Here is a 19278-nt window from a genome sequence, read left to right on the forward strand (position 1 = left end):
AACAAGCCCCACACTGGCTCCGTCCAGACACTAAGCAAGCCCCTCACTGGCTCCTTCCAGACACTAAACAAGTCCCACACTGGCTCCATCCAGACACTAAGCAAGCCCCTCACTGGCTCCTTCCAGACACTAAACAAGTCCCTCACTGGCTCCGTCCAGACACTAAACAAGCCCCACACTGGCTCCATCCAGACACTAAACAAGCCCCTCACAGGCTCCTTCCAGACACTAAACAAGTCCCACACTGGCTCCATCCAGACACTAAACAAGTCCCTCACTGGCTCCATCCAGACACTAAACAAGCCCCACACTGGCTCCGTCCAGACACTAAACAAGCCCCACACGGGCTCTGTCTAGACAATAAACAAGTCCCTCACTGGCTCCGTCCAGACACTAAACAAGCCCCTCACTGGCTCCGTCTAGACACTAAACAAGTCCCTCACTGACTCCGTCCAGACACTAAACAAGTCCCTCACTGACTCCGTCCAGACACTAAACAAGCCCCTCACTGACTCCGTCCAGACACTAAACAAGCCCCTCACTGGCTCCATCCAGACACTAAACAAGCCCCACACTGGCTCCGTTTAGATACTAAACAAGTCCCTCACTGACTCCGTCCAGACACTAAACAAGCCCCTCACTGACTCCGTCCAGACACTAAACAAGCTCCTCACTGGCTCCGTCTAGACACTAAACAAGCCCCTCACTGGCTCATCCAGACACTAAACAAGCCCCTCACTGGCTCCATCCAGACAGTTCAAGCCCCACACTGGCTCCATCCAGACACTAAGCAAGCCCCACACTGGCTCCATCCAGACACTAAACAAGCCCCTCACGGGCTCCATCCAGACACTAAACAAGTCCCTCACTGGCTCCATCCAGACACTAAACAAGCCCCAATCTGGCTCATCCAGACACTAAACAAGCCCCACACTGGCTCTGTCTCGACACTAAGCAAGCCCCACACTGGCTCTGTCTCGACACTAAACAAGCCCCTCACTGGCTCTGTCTCGACACTAAACAAGCCCCTCACTGGCTCATCCAGACACTAAACAAGTCCCTCACTGGCTCCATCCAGACACTAAACAAGCCCCACACTGGCTCCATCCAGACACTAAACATGTCCCACACTGGCTCCATCCAGACACTAAACAAGCTCCTCACTGGCTCCATCCAGACACTAAACAAGCCCCACACTGGCTCCATCCAGACACTAAACAAGTCCCTCACTGGCTCCATCCAGACACTAAACAAGTCCCTCACTGGCTCCATCCAGACACTAAACAAGCCCCACACTGGCTCCATCCAGACACTAAACAAGTCCCTCACTGGCTCCATCCAGACACTAAACAAGCCCCACACTGGCTCCATCCAGACACTAAACAAGCCCCTCACTGGCTCCATCCAGACACTAAACAAGCCCCTCACTGGCTCCATCCAGACACTAAACAAGCCCCTCACTGGCTCATCCAGACACTAAGCAAGCCCCTCACTGGCTCCATCCAGACACTTCAAGCCCCTCACTGACTCCGTCCAGACACTTTAAGCCCCTCACTGGCTCCATCCAGACACTTCAAGCCCCTCACTGACTCTGTCCAGACACTTTAAGCCCCTCACTGGCTCCGTCCAGGCACTAAGCAAGCCCCTCACTGGCTCCATCCAGACACTAGACAAGTCCCTCACTGACTCCGTCCAGACACTAAACAAGCCCCACACGGGCTCTGTCTAGACACTAAGCCAGCTCCTCACTGGCTCCGTCTAGACACTAAGCCAGCTCCTCACTGGCTCTGTCTAGACACTAAGCCAGCTCCTCACTGGCTCTGTCTAGACACTAAGCATGCCCCTCATTAACTCCATCCAGACATTAAGTAAGCCCCTGACTGACTCCGTCCAGACACTTTAAGCCCCTCACTGGCTCCATCCAGACACTGAACAAGCCCCTCACTGGCTCTGTCTAGACACTAAGCCAGCTCCTCACTGGCTCCGGCTAGACACTAAGCCAGCTCCTCACTGGCTCCGTCTGGACACTAAGCCAGCTCCTCACTGACTCGGTCCAGACACCAAGCCAGCTCCTCACTGGCGCCGTCCAGACACTCCAAGCCCCTCACTGGTTCCGTCCAGACACGAAGCAAGTGATTCCCTGGCACTGGGTGACTCGCTCCCAGTGATTCCCTGGCACTGGGAGACTCACTCCGTGATTCCCTGGCACTGGGAGACTCGCTCCCAGTAAATCCCTGGCACTGGGAGACTCACTCCCAGTGAAACCCTGGCACTGGGAGACTCGGTGCAAGTGATTCCCTGGCAATGGGTGTCTCGCTCCCAGTGAATCCCTGGAACTGGGAAACTCACTCCCAGTGATTCCCTGGCACTGGGAGACTCACTCCCAGTGAATCCCTGGCACTGGGAGACTCGCTCCCAGTGATTCCTTGGCACTGGGAGACTCGCTCCCAGTGAATCCCTGGCACTGGGAGACACACTCCCAGTAATCCCCTGGGGAGACTCATTCGATTCGACAGAACCTTCCCACCTGTTCAAGACTCTCCACATCTGCTCGAAATCCAGACAGGAGAGGAACCTCCAGGACTGCCATGTTTGAAGAGCCGGAATGGAGCCACCTGTGGAAGAAACAGCACGGGGTTAGATACAGAGTAAACTCCCTCTACACTGTCCCCATCAAACACTCCCAGGACCGGTACAGCACGGGGTTAGATACAGAGTAAAGCTCCCTCTACACTGTCCCCATCAAACACTCACAGGACAGGTACAGCACGGGGTTAGATACAGAGTAAAGCTCCCTCTACACTGTCCCCATCAAACACTCCCAGGGCAGGTACAGCACGGGGTTAGATACAGAGTAACGCTCCCTCTACACTGTCCCCATCAAACACTCCCAGGACTGGTACAGCACGGGGTTAGATACAGAGTAAAGCTCCCTCTCCACTGTCCCCATCAAACACTCCCAGGACAGGTACAGCACAGGGTTAGATACAGAGTAAACTCCCTCTACACTGTCCCCATCAAACACTCCCAGGACTGGTACAGCACGGGGTTAGATACAGAGTAAAGCTCCCTCTCCACTGTCCCCATCAAACACTCCCAGGACAGGTACAGCCCGGGGTTAGATACAGAGTAAAGCTCCCTCTGCACTGTCCCTATCAAACACTCCCAGGACAGGTACAGCACGGGGTTAGATACAGAGTAAATTCCCTCTACACTGCCCCAATCAAACACTCCCAGGACAGGTACAGCACAGGGTTAGATACAGAGTAAACTCCCTCTACACTGCCCCCATCAAACACGCCCAGGACAGGTACAGCACGGGGTTCGATACAGAGTAAACTCCCTCTACACTGCCCCAATCAAACACTCCCAGGACAGGTAGAGCACGGGGTTAGATACAGAGTAATCTCCCTCTACACTGTCCCCATCAAACACTCCCAGGACAGGTACAGCACGGGGTTAGATACAGAGTAAACTCCCTCTACACTGTCCCCATCAAACACGCCCAGGACAGGTGCAGCACGGGGTTAGATACAGAGTAAACTCCCTCTACACTGTCCCCATCAAACACTCCCAGGACAGGTACAGCACGGGGTTAGATACAGAGTAAAGCTCCCTCTGCACTGTCCCCATCAAACACTCCCAGGACAGGTACAGCACGGGGTTAGATACAGAGTAAACTCCCTCTACACTGCCCCAATCAAACACTCCCAGGACAGGTACAGCACGGGGTAAGATACAGAGTAAACTCCCTCTACACTGTCCCCATCAAACACTCCCAGGACAGGTACAGCACGGGGTTAGATACAGAGTGAACTCCCTCTACACTGTCCCCATCAAACACGCCCAGGACAGGTGCAGCACGGGGTTAGATACAGAGTAAACTCCCTCTACACTGTCCCCATCAAACACTCCCAGGACAGGTACTGCACGGGGTTAGATACAGAGTAAACTCCCCCTACACTGCCCCAATCAAACACTCCCCGGACAGGTATAGCACGGGGTTAGATACAGAGTAAACTCCCTCTACACTGTCCCCATCAAACACGCCCAGGACAGGTGCAGTACGGGGTTAGAAACAGAGTAAACTCCCTCCACACTGCCCCCATCAAACACTCCCAGGACAGGTACAGCACAGGGTTAGATACAGAGTAAAGCTCCCTCTACACTGTCCCCATCAAACACTCTCAGGACAGGTACAGCACGGGGTTAGATACAGAGTAAAGCTCCCTCTACACTGTCCCCATCAAACACTCCCAGGACAGGTACAGCACGGGGTTAGATACAGAGTAAAGCTCTCTCTACACTGTTCCCATCAAACACTCCCAGGACAGGTACAGCACAGGGTTAGATACAGAGTAAACTCCCTCTACACTGTCCCCATCAAACACTCCCAGGACAGGTCCAGCACGGGGTTAGATACAGAGTAAAGCTCCCTCTACACTGTCCCCATCAAACACTCCCAGGACAGGTACAGCACGGGGTTAGATACAGAGTAAAGCTCCCTCTGCACTGTCCCCATCAAACACTCCCAGGACAGGTACAGCACGGGGTTAGATACAGAGTAAACTACCTCTACACTGCCCCAATCAAACACTCCCAGGACAGGTACAGCACGGGGTAAGATACAGAGTAAACTCCCTCTACACTGTCCCCATCAAACACTCCCAGGACAGGTACAGCACGGGGTTAGAGACAGAGTGAACTCCCTCTACACTGTCCCCATCAAACACGCCCAGGACAGGTGCAGCATGGGGTTAGATACAGAGTAAACTCCCTCTACACTGTCCCCATCAAACACTCCCAGGACAGGTACTGCACGGGGTTAGATACAGAGTAAACTCCCTCTACACTGCCCCCATCAAACACTCCCCGGACAGGTATAGCACGGGGTTAGATACAGAGTAAACTCCCTCTACACTGCCCCAATCAAACACTCCCCGGACAGGTATAGCACGGGGTTAGATACAGAGTAAACTCCCTCTACACTGTCCCCATCAAACACGCCCAGGACAGGTACAGCACGGGGTTAGATACAGAGTAAAGCTCCCTCTACACTGTCCCCATCAAACACTCCCAGGACAGGTACAGCACGGGGTTAGATACAGAGTAAAGCTCTCTCTACACTGTTCCCATCAAACACTCCCAGGACAGGTACAGCACAGGGTTAGATACAGAGTAAAGCTCCCTCTACACTGTCCCCATCAAACGCTCCCAGGACAGGTACAACACAGGGTTAGTTCCTTCCTTGAGAGGGTTGGGACAGTGTGAACAAGAGTTTGGAGGTGTTACTCAATGTGGGGGCAGAGCCTTTTAACTAGTGATAAACACATGGGTGTAATGTCAGTTGTACAGATAGACAGACTGACAGAGTAGAAGCGAAAACACACAGTTGCAAAAAACACTGAGCGGGATTCTCCGTCCGGCCGCACCCGTTTTCCGGTGCGGCGCGCCCCCACCGACAGCGGGATTCTCCGTCCCGGCAGCCGGCCAATGGGGTGTCCCCTTGTGGGCACCCCCACGCCGTTGGGAAATCCGCGGGCGTGAGTGCGCTGCCGGTGAAGCAGAGGATCCCGCAGACGGAGAATCCAGCCCATTGTGTGAGAGGCAGAGAGCCTGCAACAGGTAGGCTATGTTCTGGTGACCTGCATACCTGGCACAGGCCTCCACTGTGACCTTGTACTCCTGATGATCCTGGTCTGAAGCTGGATCATCATCATCAGTGTCCAGTGCTCGTTTTCTCCGTGATAGTTGTGACCGGTTATCATTCCGGGACCCAGGTCTGGCGTGGTGTCGGTGCCCCTCGGGGTTTGGTTCCTTTAGGTTCACCGAGAGCTGGAATGCTGGTTTGGCCACTGGGTCAGGCACATTGTAGGTCACATCGATCTGAGGTCAATGAAACTGGATTAGAGGCAGCATAGTGCGGGTTCCCTCCCCCCACAAGCATCCCTCCTCACTCTCCTGGCCCGATCCCCGCACTGCTGTCCAAGTTGAGCCGTTCTCACCCACAATCCCGGCTCTGTCTTCAATAAATGCACTTTCATTTTCAGGAACCATTTTTTTTCCTCAGGTGAGAGATATTTGAGATCTGCCGTGACTTTTGGTACGGATCCCACACACACTGCCATCACTGGGTATGGGTCCCACACACACTGACGCTCACTGGCGTACGGGTCCCACACACACTGACTCTCACTGGGGTACGGGTCCCACACACACTGACTCTCACTGGATACGTGTCCCACACACACTGACTCTCACTGGGGTACGGGTTCCATACACACTGACTCTCACTGGGGTACGGGTTCCACACACACTGACTCTCACTGGGGTACGGGTTCCACACACACACTGACTCTCACTGGGGTACAGGTTCCACACACACTGACTCTCACTGGGGTACAGGTTCCACACACACTGACTCTCACTGGGGTACGGGTTCCACACACACTGACTCACTGGGGTACGGATCCCACACACACTGACTCTCCCTGGGGTACGGATCCCACACACACTGACTCTCACTGGGGTACGGGTTCCACACACACTGACCCTCACTGGGGTACGGGTTCCACACACACTGACCCTCACTGGGGTACGGATCCCACACACACTGACTCTCCCTGGGGTACGGATCCCACACACACAGACTCTCACTGGGGTACGGGTTCCACACACACTGATTCACACTGGGGTACGGGTTACACACACACTGACTCTCACTGGGGTACGGGTTCCACACACACTGACTCACACTGGGGTACAGGTTCCACACACACTGACTCTCACTGGGGTATGGGTCCCACATACACTGACTCACACTGGGGTACGGGTCCCACACACACTGACTCTCACTGGGGTATGGGTCCCACACACACTGACTCTCACTGGGGACGGGTCCCACACACACTGACTCTTACTGGGTTACGGATCCCACACACACTGACTCTCACTGGGGTACGGGTTCCACACACACTGACCCTCACTGGGGTACGGGTTCCACACACACTGACTCACACTGGGGTACGGGTTCCACACACACTGACTCTCACTGGGTTACGGGTTCCACACAGACTGACTCTCACTGGGTAACGGGTTCCACACACACTGACTCTCATTGGGATACGGGTTCCACACACACTGACTCTCACTGGGGTACGGGTTCCACACACTGACTCTCACTGGGGTACGGGTTCCACACACTGACTCTCACTGGGTAACGGGTTCCACACACACTGACTCTCATTGGGATACGGGTTCCACACACACTGACTCTCACTTGGATACGGGTTCCACACACTGACTCTCACTGGGGTACGGGTTCCACACACACTGGCTCTCACTGGGGTACGGGTTCCACACACACTGACTCTCCCTGGGGTACGGATCCCACACACACTGACTCTCACTGGGGTACGGGTTCCACACACACTGACCCTCACTGGGGTACGGGTTCCATACACACTGGCTCTCACTGGGGTACGGGTTCCACACACACTGATTCACACTGGGGTACGGGTTACACACACACTGACTCTCACTGGGGTACGGGTTCCACACACACTGACTCACACTGGGGTACAGGTTCCACACACACTGACTCTCACTGGGGTACGGGTCCCACATACACTGACTCACACTGGGGTACGGGTCCCACACACACTGACTCTTACTGGGGTACGGATCCCACACACACTGACTCTCACTGGGGTACGGGTTCCACACACACTGACCCTCACTGGGGTACGGGTTCCACACACACTGACTCACACTGGGGTACGGGTTCCACACACACTGACTCTCACTGGGTTACGGGTTCCACACACACTGACTCTCACTGGGTAACGGGTTCCACACACACTGACTCTCATTGGGATACGGGTTCCACACACACTGACTCTCACTGGGGTACGGGTTCCACACACACTGACTCTCACTTGGATACGGGTTCCACACACTGACTCTCACTGGGGTACGGGTTCCACACACTGACTCTCACTGGGGTACGGATCTCACACACACTGACTCTCACTGGGGTACGGGTTCCACACACACTGGCTCTCACTGGGGTACGGGTTCCACACACACTGACTCTCACTGGGGTACGGGTTCCACACACACTGGCTCTCACTGGGGTACGGGTTCCACACACACTGACTCTCACTGGGGTACGGGTTCCACACACACTGGCTCTCACTGGGGTACGGGTTCCACACACACTGACTCTCACTGGGGTACGGATCCCACACACACTGACTCTCACTGGGGTACGGATCCCACACACACTGACTCTCACTGGGGTACGGATCCCACACACACTGACTCTCCCTGGGGTACGGATCCCACACACACTGACTCTCACTGGGGTAAGGGTTCCACACACACTGACCCTCACTGGGGTACGGGTTCCACACACACTGACTCACACTGGGGTACGGGTTCCACACACACTGACTCTCACTGGGGTACGGGTTCCACACACACTGACCCTCACTGGGGTACGGGTTCCACACACACTGACTCTCACTGGGGTACGGGTCACACACACACTGAATCTCACTGGGGTACGGGTGCCTCACACACTGACTCACACTGGGGTACGGGTTCACACACACTGACTCTCACTGGGGTACGGGTTCCACACACACTGACTCTCCCTGGGGTACGGATCCCACACACACTGACCCTCACTGGGGTACGGGTTCCACACACACTGATTCTCACTGGGGTACGAGTTCCACACACACTGACCCTCAATGAGCCAGTCGGGGCGTGACGGGCCTCATTCAGCAGCGTGTAATTAGTTTTTACCCAGTACCCTGGAAGAGATTGCAGATCAGTATCTGCAAACAGAGCCCACTCAGCGGTACCAGCAGTTACTAAAATTAATCTGTTACCTGCATCAGGCAGCAACCTTCCCCCTTTGCGCTGACAAACAGGCCAGTTGGGACACTTGGGATCTGGAAAAGCAGAAACAGAATAAAAGCAAATTACTGTGGATGGTGGAATCTGAAACAAAAACAGAAAATAGTGGACAATCTCAGCAGGTCTGACAGCAGCAGTGTCGTGAGTCTGGGTAACTCTATGTCAAAGCAGAAGTTAGAAATGAGAATGCATTCAGCAACTGAGAGAGCACGATAAAGGCAGTGACGTACTAGACTTCTCTCCAGTGTCCGTCCCTTGTTAATAACTGTATTCTCCCTTTGGGTGAAATGGTTTCCCCAGATTCCCTTTTTATCCCAAGATCCCGAGTTTTTTAAGTTTTCGTTTCCACCTGTGGGATTATCCACCTGTAGTCCAAACAAAGGCTGGTGCTCTAACCTGTTCCATCATCGCACGTTTCCCAACACACTCTCTACGGCACCTCGACAAACTGAGAGCATTTCCAGCTCTGCTCTTCAATTCCCAGCCCAAAACAAAAAGGTGCACATCCTCATCAACCCCTAACTTCACACTATTTTACACCAGAGCCTCTCCCCAGATAATTCGTTCCCTCATCCTAACTGTCACGATCCCAGCTGATGTTATACTGGACAAGTAAGATCCCAGAATGAAACCTGACTTTAAAAAAAATACAAGTTTGGATCTCTTAAGTGACCATGGATGGCAGTTACTGAACACATTCACAAGAGTCTGCCAGTGTACGTTTAACACAAAAGTTATTAAACAGGAAAAATGAACACAGGATCCTCCCATTAATTATATAATCGTTATCCCACTCCGATCCCATGACCTGTTTACCTAAGTCTAAACACGTTTCAAATTATCTACTATCCAGGGACTCTCCAGCAGTCATAAAGTTCCATTAGATATCGCTTTGTAAACAAGTAAATGGTTGGAATGAATGATTACCTCACTTTTGCAACATCTTATTTGCATCTTTTGCAGACACACTGCTTGCCTGTAGGTTAAACCAGGAGTTTTTTAAATATTACTGCGAGAGATAGATATACACCTTAACCCAGGCTTTTAATAACATTACTGTGATAGGCACTGCTGCCTCACGGTGCTGAGGACCCTGGTTCGATCCTGGCCCTGGGTCACTGTCCCTGTGGAGTTTGAACATTCTCCCCGTGTCTGCGTGGGCTTCGCCCCCACAACCCAATAGATGTGCAGGTTAGGTGGATTGGCCACGCTAAATTGCCCCTTAATTGGAAAAAAATAATTGGGTACTCTAAATTTTGAAAAAACATTTAAAAATTCCCTACATTCACCACAATCATGCCCAGAGCTTGCCCAGCTGTACGTGACGGGCATTGATTTTCAAACAGTAATTATATTCTGTAACTATTTCACTGGAAAGATCACCACTTTTATTGGGAGGGCGTATAGCTGTGTCAATCGGGAATCATGTTTGCTGCAGTTTGTACAGACTGTTTAAATAGACTGCGTTTGCTTTGCTGTTTGCCAAGTCCCATCTTGCCTCTAATTTACTGGCTGATACTTTGGATGCAGATACACTACTTTACACACACTTACAGCCCTCAGACACACCGATTTAACCAGCCGACACACACTCACACACTTTACTCTTTCACATGTAGATGCCCGATATCACAACAGGAGACGGACTGCTTCTCACCACCGCTGTCTGCAGAATCTTCTTGTTATCTCTGTTGAGCTGGAAAGATTCCTGGAAGTCCAGATTAGTTGATGCAAGTGAGATGGTGAGATTGACCCCTCCAACGTAGGAGAGAATGGCATATTCTGACAGAGCCTGCAGAGCGACACAGGTATCCTGGGGGGGGGAATAAACACAAACAGTTCCACTGTTCACTTTCCTCACATATTTTGCCCGCACAATTGGCCCTTAGCTCAATATTACTTGGTGGGAGCGGCTGGTGCACAAGAATCAGGCTGTTTGAATGTCTCCCGTTTATTGGTCAACTGAGTGCTTACCTGCGTGGATGAGAATCCTCCCAACGCATTGCGTTGTTGTGAAAGCCATTTGACAACAGGAAGGGCAGATGCCACATCGCCGAGGCAGGTATAGGTTAGGAGAGCGTAGGCTGTCATCTCCACCTCTGCTGACACAACTGTGTAGGAGAGACAGGTAACAGATTCACAACACAATCATTTCACACCTCCCTTTGTTCCCAGTTTCAGACCCTTGAACACTAAGCGGCTGCAAAGATACAAAGCAACGGCAAAAACCATGGGTGTGTGCTCCCGGGGACACAGTGTTGGATAAGCTGCAGCAAGCCTTTCAGCTGGTTAGTTAGTACTGAATCTCATTTACTTCAGACCCACATCAAACAAGATGTGCCCAGCTTGTAAACACCACCCCCGCCAACACCTGGTAGTGTTCCCATGCCACCCCCCACCCCCCAATCCTACCCCATCCATGTGTAAGTGCATGACTCCCCTCTCATAGCGCCCGCCCCTTCGCTATGGTGCAACCACTCGCCCACGTGGACCCGTTTGTTGAATGGTTCGATTCTCACTGGCCTATTGTTGCTGAAGATCATGAGAACATTTGATGGGACAATTGATGCTCATTGTTCTGATTGGATGCGCCAATTACAGAATAAGACAACGGGCCAGGCTCTGTCACAAAGTGACCCTTTACCTGACTGCGAGAGGCCGTCACTGAAGCCCATAAAAGTATCCTCATCAGTGACCGTCGTGCCTGTCAGACTCCAATGTGTGAAACCATCTGTAATTCAGAAGGAAAAGTTAATCCACGTCCATCGCAATTTAAGATAATTAGCAAGGGGACTCGAGAAATCAGGAGAGATTTCTTCACCCAGCAAGTTGTTAAGATATTGACTGCAACAGGCTGGCGGAACCAGATTCTACTGAACTCCTACCCCCCCCTCGGAGGGGGGGCCTAAAATTGCACGGATGGGATTCCCTCTGGGATCCGGCACACCCCGACTTAGACACAATTCTACCGTAGGGCGACAGGGCCTCGGACGGGAGGCCTGTTCATGTCGCTACTGACGCCCTCAAGTGGCCACTTCATGGCTTTTTCACGCCCGGTCTCAATGTGTAGGCCGGTGGGTCGGAATCAGGAGACCAAAAAAAAAGTTTAAAACCTCAATTTCGGACGGGAAGGTGGTGGGCTTCAATCTGAAGGTCCTTCAGGTTTGGGGCCCCCTTCCCTCAGGGACCTGGGAGCTCTGACTCTCCCTCCCCCTAACCCAGCCTACCTACCCCCCCCCCACAACACCATGATCGCCTCCCTGATAGCCCGGAGATGGACTTTGCTTGGGTGGGTGGGGGGAGTCGTACAATTTTACTTCTGTTTTTATTTGTTTGTTGTTTCTCTAAATGCCTGAATAAAATATTAAAAAATAAAAGAAAATGAGATCCAGATAATCCTTTTTTTTTTTTGCTGGTGTCAATTGTAGAAGGGAATCGAAGTCAGAACATTAGGACTCGCTGCTCTTCAAATAAACCCGGCAATCCGCTGCAAACACCACGATCCCAGCTTCCCCAGTCCCTCCGCAGGCCCGAAGCCCCTTACACCTGGCACTCGTCGCGCACATCTTCTCTCCACTCCCTCTCAGGGTGTTGACAACCCCGCTGAAGTGCCGTGTCTGGAACTGAACCCAGTACTCCAGCTGGGGCCGAGTCAGTTGTTTCATGAAGTGATTTGTAAAAGGTTCAGCAGAACCTCCAGGCTTCATTCCTCTACTAATAAGGTGAAGGATTTTGGAAGCTTTTCTTTAAGAACATAGAACAAACAGTGCAGGAGGAGGCCATTCGGCCCATCGAGTCTGCACCGACCCACTTAAGCCCTCACTTCCACCCTCTCCCCGTAACCCAATAACCCCTCCTAACCGTTTTGGTCACTAAGGGCAATTTTGGACACTAAGGGCAATTTATCATTGGCCAATCCACCTAACCTGCACGTCTTTGGACTGTGGGAGGAAACCGGAGCCCCCGGAGGAAACCCACGCAGACACGGGGAGAACGTGCAGACTCCGCACAGACAGTGACCCAGCGGGGGAATCGAACCTGGGGCCCTGGCGCTGTGAAGCCACAGTGCTATCCACTTGTGCTACCCTGCTGCCCAGTATTCTTAACCTGTTCTGCCACTTTGACAGGTTTGTGTATTTGCACTCCCAGGTCTCCTTATTTCCCCGTTCAAATCTTTGTATTACCTCTACTCGCTTCTCAAAACCAAAAGGTATCATTTCACACTTATGGGAATTAAATGTCCCCTGTCGTGTGGTCGTCCATTTCATCAGTCAGTCTGCCTCCTGAAGTTTGTTACTATTCTTGTCGCTGTTTATTCAAATTTTGTGTCATCTCAAACTCTGAAGAAATTATCCATTTACCTCAAGCCCAGGTCATTAACATATGTCAATAATTTGGGGGAATAAATCTGGAAACTTCCTCATGGCTCTGTGAGGGTCCCTCCTGTTTGTTTCCTGTTTATTCCCTTATTTTCTCTTACTTTTATTTTTGCTGTTACCATTTTGGAGTCAGGGACCTGTGACTTCAATGCAGTCTGTATCTTTAAGGCAAAGGAGGTGCTTGTACGCAGCCTTTAATTAAAACAAGCAGATTCCAGAAGGCTGCGCTCATTTAGACTGGCGTCAGTGATGACTCGTCTTGATTGACTTGGCTGGTGGCCAATGAATTGGCTCAAATGTCTGTGCCCTGCCCGGTGACCAGTGGGGATTGGTTCTGGTCTCACTGACATTTTTCTCAGAGTCACAAGGCTGGAGTTAGTTTCACTTTGGTTCTGAAGCGTGGATGGAGAGAGTGTAACTCTCTCTCTCTCTCAATGATTTGATGAGTTCTCTCTAGAAATTCGGTGTAAAGAGTTCACCAAAAAAGGCTGATGTGAAGCCGGAGACCTCTCCTGGAAAAGCGGTGAATGAGATATACTGCTGAACTGCAAAGAATATCATTACATGCTGTATTCTAGAGACTTTAAGCTATACTGTGAAGCGAGGGAGCTGAAGAACTCATCAGCTGAAGCAAGGATTCCTCTCTTTTCACCTTAATCCTCATTATATTTCCACCTTTCCCTTCCCTTCTGTGTTTGTCTGTCTTGTAGAAGGTGGAGCAGTTAAAGGCCAGTCAGGTATTAGCTCGACATAAAGCAGCTATGTCTACTGTATATTTCATATTCATTCTTGTTATAAATAAACAGTAATTGTTTCAATTTACAAACCTGGTGACTGTAATTATTGGGCAGCCAAGGACTTTGGGTATTTTTATAAGAATTATTGGTTAGTTAATTGATTCATCCTAGGATAAGAAGTTTACCAAATTTAAAGCAGAGTTGAGGAGAAACTACTTCTCCCAAAGGGTTGCGAATCTGTGTAATTCGCTACCATAAAGTGCAGTGGTAGCTGGGACAGTGAGTAAATTTAAGGAGGAGTTAGACAGATTTTTAATTGGTAATGGGTTGAAAGGTTATAGAAAACGGGCAGCATGGTGGAGTTAAGGCCAGGATGTGATCAGCCACGATCTAATGGCAGAGCAGACTCGGTGGGCGGGATGCAGTATAATTTGGATAAGTGTGAGGTTATTCATTTTGGAAGCAAAAACAGGAAGGCAGTTTACTACCTGAATGATTGTAAATTGGGAGAGGGGAGTGTGCAGCGGGACCTGGGTGTCCTTGTGCACCAGTCGCTGAAGGTAAGCATGCAGGTGCAGAAGGCGGTAAAGAAGGCTAATGGTATGTTGGCCTTCATTGCGAGAGGTTTCGAGTATAGAAGCAGGGATGTGTTGCTGCAATTGTACAGGGCCTTGGTGAGGCCACACTTGGGAGTATTGTGTGCGGTTTTGGTCTCCTTCTCTGAGGAAGGATGTTCCTGCTCTCGAGGGAGTACAGCGAAGGTTTACCAGACTGATTCCAGAGATGGCGGGACTGTCATATGAGGAGAGATTGACTAGGTTGGGATTGTTCTTGCTGGAGTTCAGAAGAATGAGGGGGGATCTCATAGAGACATATAAAATTCTCACAGGACTAGACAGGGGAGATGCAGGGAAGATGTCACCAATGATGGGTGTGTCCAGAACCAGGGGTCACAGTCTGAGGATTCAGGGTAAACCATTTCGGACAGAGATAAGGAGACACTTCTTCACACAAAGAGTGGGGAGCCTTTTGGAATTCATTACCACAGGAAGTAGTTGGAGCTAAAACTTTGAATATATTCAAGAGGCGGCTTGATATAGCACTTGGGGCGAATGGGATCAAAGGTTATGGGGAGAAAGCAGGATTCGGCTATTGAGTTGGATGATCAGCCATGATCGTGATGAATGGCGGCGCAGGCTCGAAGGGCCAAAAGGCCTCCTCCTGCTCCTATCTTCTATGTATCTATTCTCCAAAGTCCAACTCCAAAATCATGCTCGGTGATCGGGCGGAGAATGGATTTCCACGCCGAAATCGGGGCGGACGCTGGTCCACCATGCTCCACCCCCTCCATACTGGCCGCATTGTGACACGCACTGTTTCAACGGCACTGGCGCGTCCCCAGCTGGCCCACCCGCAATGCTCTGCCCCCGGTGGTCTGAGTGTGCCAGCTGCAGACTGTGTCCAGCGCTGCCGCACTCGGCCGGGATCCATGCCGCTGGCCGGGGGTCAGCCAGGGAGGGGGCTGCGGTGTCGCGGATGTTGGGTTGGGTTCGTGCACGGCCGTTATCATGTTGTTCGGCGCGACCGCTGCAGGTTGTCAGCCGTGCGCATGTGCGGCCCAGGACACGGCCATTTTCGGCCCCTCACCGGTATCAGAATCTGTGAGGTTTTCACGCCGATTTTTGGGTTGTAAAAGACCACACATGCTCCGCTGGCGTCAGCACTTAGTCTCACGAACGGAGATTCCAGCCCAATCGGCCAAATGGCCTAGTTCTGTGCCTATATCTTATGAACTCCTAATTCACTTGTTTTGTGACACTCCGGGGCATGTGGGACTGATGTTGACTACGCCCAGGGTGGTGTAACAACTCATTCAGGTGATGAAAACTAGTCCAAATGATCACTCCAACCCCTGGTGACATGGTGGCACAGTGATTAGCACTGCTGCCTCACAGCACCGAGGTCCCAGGTTCGATCCCGGCTCTGGGTCACTGTCCGTGTGGAGTTTGCACATTCTCCCGGTGTTTGCGTGGGTTTTGCTCCCACAACCCAAAGATGTTCAGGGTAGGTGGATTGGCCGCACTAATTGGAAATAATTAATTAGGTACTCTAAATTTATAAAAAAAGAAGAAAAAAAGTCTCCACTGGCAGTCCAGTGTAATCATGCCACTGGCAGTCGGCACAAGTATAACCCCAAGGACAAGTACACACCTTGTGTTATGGCCATGTTGTTCAGTTTTCTCAGTGCGATTGGAGCATGTTTGCTCCGGAGCAGGGTCAGTGCGTAGGCGGAGAGCGCCGTAGTGTATGGATCATCCGCTGAATATGTGTTTGTCTCCAGGAAATGTTTGGCTTTTCCAACTGCGGCTTTTTCTTCCTAACCACAAAATTGAGACAGAAAAGCGTCAATGACAGATACCAGACACATCGACCTGTTGGATAAAACATCCCATTGGATCAATATCACTCTCTCCACCCCATGAGGATTCACATAATCCTCTCCCCCCCCCCCCCCCCCCATGCCAATTCCTGTCATCACTCCATACAAAACCACGTCACTCGCACGGGAATGATCCGGCTCACTCCTTCCGCAACTGATGGATTGCCGCCACTCCTGCTCCAATGTCCAGAGCCCCGGCGTCACCGCTCGTGGTCCGGATTTGCGGCGTGCGCTCTCTCTTTGCCGGGCCCAGATTCATGGCGCGCGTGCTCTCTTTCCCGGCCCGGATTCATGGCACGCACGCTTTCTTTCCCGGCCCGGATTCATGGCGCGCGCGCTCTCTTTCCCGGCCCGGAATCATGGCGCGCGCTCTCTTTCCCGGCCCGGAATCATGGCGCGCGCTCTCTTTCCCGGCCCGGAATCATGACGCGCGCTCTCTTTCCCGGGCCAGATTTGCGGTGTGCGCTCTCTTTCCCGGCCCGGTTCGCGGCACATGCTCTCTTCCCCAGCCTGCCTTCACAACGAGTGTGCTCTCTTTCCCGGCCTGGATTCGCGACGCACTCTCTCTTTCCTAGCCCGGATTCGCGTCGCGCACGCTCCCTTTCCCGGCCTAGATTCGCGATGCGCGCTCCCTTTCCCGGCCTGGATTCGCAAATGGCACTCTCTTTCCTGGCCCAGATTAGAGACCGCGCGCGCTTTCTTTCCTGGCCCGGATTCATGGTGCACGCTCTATTTCCCAGCCCAGTTTCCATTGCATGTGCTCTTTTTCCAGTTCCGGATTCGCGGCGTGTGCTCTCTTTCCAGGTAAGGATTCGCGACGCGCGCTCTCATTTCTGGCCCGGATTCTCGGCATGTGCTCTCTTCCACAGCCTGGATTCGCGACGCGCGCGGTCTTTCCCGGCCTGGATTCGCGATGCGCACACTCTCTTTCCCGGCCCGGATTTGCGATGCGCGCTCCCTTCCCCGGCCCGGATTCGCGCACACGCTCCTATTCCCGGCCAGATTTGCAATGCGCGGTCCCTTTCCCGGCCCGGATTTGCAATGTGCGCTTTCCTGGCCCGGATTCGCGAAGCGCACTCTCTTTCCCGGCCCGGAAGGCGGCGCATGGTCTCTCTCCCGTCCCGGATTCACGGCGCATGCTCTCTTTCCAAGTCCTGATTCGCGGCATGGTGCTCTCTTTCCCGGCCCGGATTCGCGGCACGCTCTCTTTCCCGGCCTGGATTCGCGGCATGCTCTCTTTCCCGGCCCGGATTCGCGCCATGCTCTCTTTCCCGGCCCAGATTCGCGGTGCGTGCTCTCTTTCCCAGCCCGGATTCGCGGCGCGTGCTCTCTTTCCCAGCTCGGATTTGCGGCATGCTCTCTTTCCCGGCCCGGATTCGCGGCATGCTCTCTTTCCCAGCCTGGATTCGCGGCGCGTGCTCTCTTTCCCGGTCCGGATTCGCGGCGCATGCTCTCTTTCCCACCTCGGATTTGCGGCATATGTTCTTTCCCGGCACGTGGTCTCTTTCCCGCCCCTGATTCGCGGCGCGTGCTCTCTTTCCCAGCCCGGATTCGCGGCGTGTGCTCTCTTTCCCGGCCTGGATTCGCGGCGCGTGCTCTCTTTCCCGGTCCGGATTCGCGGCATGCTCTCTTTCCCGGCCCGGATTCGCGGCATGCTCTCTTTCCCGGTCCGGATTCACGGCGCGCGCGCTCTTTCCAGGCCTGGATTTGCGGCATGCTCTCTTTCACGGTCCGGATTCATGGCATGTCCTCTTTTCCGGTCCGGATTTTGCGGCATGCTCTCTTTCCCGGCCCGGATTTGCGGCGCGCGCTCTCTTTCCCAGCCCGGATTCGCAGCGCGCGCTCTCTTTCCCGGCCTGGATTCGCGTTAGGCTCTGGGCCACATGTTGTGTCTGAAAAGGTGTTGGTGAAGCAGCAACATAACCATAACCAACCAACATAACCATAACCAATATAACACAACGAACATAACCATAACCAATATAACATAACCAACATAACCAATGACAAACACTCAGGATAATTGGTCACATTAAGAAAACCCTGAATATATTCAGCTTTATTTTCCCTTTGTGTGATGTTCAAATCAAAGTTTAACTGTTTGAGGTGAAGTTTCCTCCTTTCCTCTGATCACCAGCCCCCAAACCCAGCCAATCCCTGCTGCAGCCTGACTGGGAGGTGACTGAGGTAAGGGTCACAGTGTCTTCCTGTTTCCTGACCGCCTCCATAGCTGGGAGGCAGAGTGTGAGAGAAGGAAGTGCCTGAACGAAAAGGAATTTAAGGAATTTGATCTTTCTTCCAACCTCCCTTCTAACAACCCCAGGGAATCCCCATCGGCTGCTTGTTAACCTGCTCCTATCCCACTGCCAACTCACAGCCAGTTACAAATCTACTCCAGTTCCAACCAGCTACCGAAAGGGGATTAACTCTTTCATCCACCACTTTTCAGAAAGTTCATCCATCAGATCCCATTAACCATTTTGTTTCAGACTTCATTCGATAGCAGCAGAGTTGGACTTGTTATAGCCAGGTGTTCAAACATCTGCAGCATGGTTGACAGCGAGTGTGGGTTAATTATGGGTGTTACTCTGTATCTAACCCCGTGTTGTACCTATCCTGGGAGTGTTTGATGGGGACAATGTAGAGGGAGCTTTACTCTGTATCTAACCCCGTGTTGTACCTGTCCTGGGAGTGTTTGATGGGGACAGTGTAGAGGGAGCTTTACTCTGTATCTAACCCCGTACTGTACCTGTCCTGGGAGTGTTTGATGGGGACAATGTAGAGGGAGCTTTACTCT

The 19278-nt window shown here is 52.3% G+C and overlaps 1 protein-coding gene across 3 annotated transcripts in view; it reads right to left on the reverse strand.

Moving 5' to 3' along the window:
• Positions 1–19278, reverse strand: part of cpamd8 (C3 and PZP like alpha-2-macroglobulin domain containing 8) — a 447755-nt gene that overhangs the window by 282991 nt on the left and 145486 nt on the right. For all 3 annotated transcript variants that reach the window (XM_072482392.1, XM_072482391.1, XM_072482390.1), the window contains 7 exons: positions 16253–16418; positions 11570–11656; positions 10900–11036; positions 10583–10738; positions 8898–8960; positions 5654–5886; positions 2528–2615 (listed from right to left, as the gene is read on the reverse strand). In XM_072482392.1, coding sequence (XP_072338493.1) covers positions 2528–2615; positions 5654–5886; positions 8898–8960; positions 10583–10738; positions 10900–11036; positions 11570–11656; positions 16253–16418 — 930 coding nt within the window. The remainder of the gene's footprint in view (positions 1–2527; positions 2616–5653; positions 5887–8897; positions 8961–10582; positions 10739–10899; positions 11037–11569; positions 11657–16252; positions 16419–19278) is intronic.

Source organism: Scyliorhinus torazame, chromosome 18 (assembly GCF_047496885.1).
Source record: "Scyliorhinus torazame isolate Kashiwa2021f chromosome 18, sScyTor2.1, whole genome shotgun sequence".
Classification (NCBI taxonomy): Eukaryota; Metazoa; Chordata; class Chondrichthyes; order Carcharhiniformes; family Scyliorhinidae; genus Scyliorhinus; species Scyliorhinus torazame.